Source organism: Sinocyclocheilus anshuiensis, unplaced genomic scaffold (assembly GCF_001515605.1).
Source record: "Sinocyclocheilus anshuiensis isolate Anshui unplaced genomic scaffold, SAMN03320099.WGS_v1.1 scaffold544, whole genome shotgun sequence".
Taxonomy (NCBI): Eukaryota; Metazoa; Chordata; class Actinopteri; order Cypriniformes; family Cyprinidae; genus Sinocyclocheilus; species Sinocyclocheilus anshuiensis.
Window position 1 is genome coordinate 2,254,527 of NW_015555763.1, and position 5,222 is coordinate 2,259,748.

Consider the following 5,222-nt stretch of genomic DNA (forward strand, 5'->3'; position numbering starts at 1 on the left):
GCTGCAAAAACACGTAGAAACATTTGAAGCTCCCCTGAGCGCAATCACAAGTATGATGATGATCGGGTCAGTCGCACTGGTGCTCTTAAAAAAATGTTTATAGTCGCACGCAGTAGTTTTCGAAAAACCTGAATCCGCCATTTTAAGCAATGAATGAATGACGGACTCTCCGGTGTAACGCGCAAGGCAAATAAGGGGGTGACATCTAGTGGATTAGACTAGTAATAAGATTAACGTAAATCTTATGTTCAATGTTTGTGGAAATAAATATTGAAAAAAAAATCGATTCGTGGCCTTCGAGAATCGATATTGAATCGACCACATTTTAAAAAACGATATATCGAAAAATCGATTTTTTTTGCCCAGCCCTAATTATCACTTAATTGTATTATTTATTTATGAATTAATTGAGTGTATCTACCATTTTGCAGGGATGTTTAATATTAAAAAAGCAATAACCTTATAATAGTTTTCAAGCATATGATTGAAGTGGTTGTTTTGTCAAGTATAGGTGCAATGGCACATATTTTTAGATGCAAAAGACAGTTTTGTCTATTAATAAAGCACAATTAGATCGATTCACTGATGGAAGGTAAATTATTTTTTTGTTTGTTTGTTTGTTTTTTCTTCACCTCAAGGGTTCAGGTTCGAGATAGGGAGATAAAAGTAAACATTTTTGATATGGCTGGACATCCTTTCTTTTATGAGGTATTGCTTGATTTATATTATAATTGTATGTGTATGCACATGATTAAGTGTGTTTCAAATTATTATTAAAAAATGTGTAAACAAATGTCTCTTTTTATTACACAATGTAATTAAGAATTGTTTTTTGTTATTGCTCTATGAGTACATCTAACTAACCACAGTGTGGTAGTATTGAGCTGCTCTCCATGTGATGTCCTCCCTGAAGAATCTTATGGCATCAGCGTTTAGCATTTTTCTTGTTGCCATGTATAGAAATTGATTACCGGTTATTGGCTTGTGATGGCTGTGAGAGTCTGATGTTGGAGGGAATTGATGCTGTTTGTTTTACAGGTCCGCAATGAGTTTTATAAGGACTCTCAGGGGGTGATTCTGGTCTATGATGTTGGTCTGAGGGAGAGTTTTGACGCTCTGGACAGCTGGCTCACAGAGATGAAGCAGGAAATGGGCTCACAGGCCAACATGGAGAACATCATCTTCGTCGTGTGTGCCAACAAGGTCCCTCTGGCGTTTAAATGTGTAATCTGTGATTTACATGAGAGAGACTGTTATAAAGTGTGGTCTCTCACCAATAAAGGTTGACCTGACGAAAAGACGAGTTGTGGATGAGAGTGAGGGGAAACTTTGGGCCGAGAGCAGAGGATTTCATTACTTTGAAACTTCTGCCCAGAGTGGTGAAGGCATCAATGAAATGTTTCAGGTATGTGCTCTCTCACGCGACTCTACAGTTTACAGCCCTGTCATTCTGTTGACTGTTGTTTATTTAATGTGTGTCCACCTCCACAGGCCTTTTTCTCATCCATTACTGACATGTGTGAAAATGGAGGGAAGAAACCCACTTCAGAGGTCAATGTAGGTTTTACTAAAGAGCAGGCCGACACCATCCGACGCATCCGCAACAGCAAAGACAGCTGGGATATGCTGGGGGTTAAACCTGGGGCCACAAGGTAAATTGAATGCTAAATGTGTCTGCTAGTGCTGCTGATATAACTTTTTTTATATCATACTCTGGATTAATATCTATTTAGATATTGACTATTGCTCTATTGCTATTGCAGTATACACTACTATTCAAAAGTTTGGGGTTGGAAAGATTTTTTAAATGTTTTTGAAAGAAGCCTCTTATGCTCACCAAAACTGCATTTATTTAATCAAAAACAGTCAAAACGGTAATATTGTGAAATATTATTACAATTTAAAATAACTGTTTTCTTGTATAATATGTTTTAAAATGTAATTTATTCCTGTGTTGGCAAAGCAGTCATTACGCCAGGCTTCAGTGTTCGCATGATCCTTCAGAAATCATTCTAATATGCTGATTTGGGGCTTAGGAAACATTTCTTATTATTATCGATGTGTTGTTGTGTTGTGCTGCTTAATATTTTTGTAGAAACTGATCTTTTTTTTTTCAGGATGATGAATAGAAAGTTCAGAAGAACAGCAATTATTGTAAATAGAAATAGAAACCTTTTGTAGCATTAAATCTACTGACCCCAAACTTTTAAACAGTAGTGTATGTATATATGGTGTATATATGGATTTGTCTGATATAAATTTATTTGATGGTGATCTGGTGATGGACTGAAAAAAAATAGTTTGAATATCTAAAAGAGCATGCATGGTGGCTGATGGTCGATAAAATGCCGTACATGTAATATATCACATAATTTCATAATAATAAAATACAGTAGGCCACATGGCTTTGTTCTCTAAAGTTTTAACCAGCCATAAACAGCTGTGTTGTTTGTAAACTATGTACTCCAGACATCATGCCGTCAAAAATCAGGATTGCAGCACTAATCTGCCCACTATAAGTTTTTGGGCGATCATTTAAAAATAGCAGATATCACTAGTGTAGGCTTTGTGTTGCATTTGGATTAGGATGTTGATTTGGCTCTGTTTTATTAAACCCCACTTAACCTCTCTTAAGTTATAAGAGTCAACTGATGTTAATAGGTTAGTGTGTTCCCATCTTTAACACATACACAATGCCCACCAGTGACAGAGGACATAATGTGTTTGATGTTGCTTTAATAACCATTAAGGAAACCAAAGTTAGTATTTACTCTCCTGTTCTCTGAAATATTTAATAGAATGTCAGATGCTTAAAAGCAAGCAACAAATAGTTGATACAGTTTGGTACTGTTATTTCCCATTGAATTATATTGTCTCAGTATTATTGCTGCAACACTGTGGTTGTGTTAGCTTGGCTGGTTTAATCATGTGGGTCAGATCATTAGAGAATGCCTTCAATCCAATTACCATCCCAAAATTCTCTCCTGCCAGCTTAATTAACCTCTTTGAGATTTCCCCAACACCCTGAGAAACCAATCATGAGCTTGTGTCATTTCTCATTCCCAGCCAATCACAATCCTTCTTCCTTAGCTGATTCTTCACTGTGATCCCTCTTTAGTGGGACCACAGTGGTTTGCCATATCAGCATTTTAAAGGCCTGTTTGATGTGTGCAAACTGAGACTAATAGGTTTTTCTCATTTTGTGCTTGTAGGGAGGAAGTCAACAAGGCATACAGGAAGTTGGCTGTACTGTTGCACCCGGACAAGTGTGTGGCCCCAGGCAGTGAGGATGCCTTTAAAGCAGTGGTTAATGCTCGCACATCGCTGCTCAAGAATATCAAGTAGGAGTGTATACCCACACACAAGTGCATCTCACATGGTTTCCATTACAAACACATCCGCCACATCGTGTCTGAACAGATTGTTTTCATCTTCATTGTGCCATCTAAATATTCTTCTTCTTTTTTTAAATGAACATTCTTTTTGTTTGTTTCGATTGCTTGCTGTGGTGTTTTGTTTGTTGAATTTGTATTAATTATATATTTATTTATTTTTTTGATTATTAAATGTGCATTAAAAACAATTGTCAGGGCAGTTTAAATATGCTATCAGAATGTCTGAAGTACAAATACCATTGTAGTACCACAAAAGTGTTTTCACCTCAAGATTTCATACAAAACCAACAAATGACTCTTTAAGGCCGAAACTTAACTATGTTCCCTTGTTTTAAGTTGATCAGCTTCACATTGCCATTAGTTGGAGTTGGAGAGTTACCTCGCATTTGCGGAGTTCCCTTCTCAGTGAAGATTACGCTTAAGACACATGGAGAAGCCTCTGGACTCCAACAAAGACTTAGTAACTGCTGAGTTTGACATACAGCTATGACACTGTTTATACTATGACGTACAGCTGTCCTGTTTATAATGTAATATACATGTTGATGTCAAAAGTTGTAGTAGGGAAACAACAATAATGCTGTAAGATTTCAGCCCAAATCATGTGCATGTCACATTGTCTTGGAGCATGAGGATGACCCTTTTTTCCCAGTCTGTCCTGTGACTGTTGTGCTGCTTTGCTCCCATAGATGTACAGGTGAAAGACCACTTATTTACCAACTGATTTACGAGTCAGACTTAGCATTCTAATGCTGTTGTTTAATCCCGATGCACCTCACAGGGACACTATGACGTACATGATTCCCAGTTTTTCACCTTAGCTCACTCCAAAGAGGAGGAAAAGCATGAGCAGAAAATGTAACTTGTCCAATACCTTTGCACTAGTGCAATATAATTCATTTAAAATGTATTTATTTATTTACAAAAAATGTATTGTACATTTTTGTAAAAAAAATATAGAAATAAAATAAAATGCCATTTTTATGTAAGTCTACTCACATTTAACATCTGCTCTCTAGAATGTCGCTTGTCTTTTGAAGAGAATTCAATTTCAATAGATAGATAGTATGTAAATGAACCAGTTCAAGAAATATGGTATGTGTCATGCACATGCATTTTGTTAATTTAACTTAAGTTATGCACTTATGGGTACTATATATATAGTTTTTGTAATAATAGACTTACCAAACATACAGTACACTACTATTTAAAAGTTTGGCGTAAATAAGCTTTTTTTTTTTTTTTTTTTTAAAGAAAATACTTTTTTTCAGGTTGTGTTAAATTGATCAAAAGTGCAAAGACAATAACATTGTTACAAAATTTTTCAACATTGATGTTAATAAGAAATGTTTGTTGAGCACCAAATTAGTATATTGGAATAATACAATATAGTATAATAAAACAGGTATTTTAAATTGTAATATTTCATAATTTACTATTTTACAGTATTTTTGGTAAAATGAATGTAGCCTTGGTGAGCATAAGAAACTTTCAGAAACATTAAAAACTCGTACCAACCCCAAACTTTTGAACAGTACTCTAGTATAGGTTGTGGTCACTAGTGCCAAGATTATATTAAAGTGTATAAGAGTGCTGTTTACCAGTCATTACACAACATTTAGGGGTTTTGCTAAGTGCAAAACTAAAAATCTAAGCATCACTGATGTTGAGACAGTAGCTTTAAAAAAAAATATATATACAGTGGGTACGGAAAGTATTGAGACCCCCTTAAATTTTTCACTCTTTGTTATATTGCAGCCATTTGCTAAAATCATTTAAGTTAATTTTTTTTCCTCATTAATGTACACACAGCACCCCATATTGACA

The 5,222-nt window shown here is 35.3% G+C and overlaps 1 protein-coding gene across 2 annotated transcripts in view; it reads left to right on the plus strand.

The window, feature by feature from the left end:
- LOC107674103 (dnaJ homolog subfamily C member 27-like) overlaps nt 1-4,164 on the plus strand; it is a 6,267-nt gene extending 2,103 nt beyond the window's left edge. Inside the window, exons 3-8 of one of the 2 annotated variants that reach the window (XM_016467990.1) lie at nt 639-708; nt 1,039-1,203; nt 1,283-1,405; nt 1,492-1,652; nt 3,213-3,341; nt 3,732-4,164. In XM_016467990.1, the coding sequence (XP_016323476.1) occupies nt 639-708; nt 1,039-1,203; nt 1,283-1,405; nt 1,492-1,652; nt 3,213-3,341; nt 3,732-3,735 (652 nt within the window). In that variant the 3' untranslated portion in view covers nt 3,736-4,164. The other variant, XM_016467989.1, reaches the window with a different exon arrangement.
- Nucleotides 4,165-5,222: the final 1,058 nt, after the last annotated feature.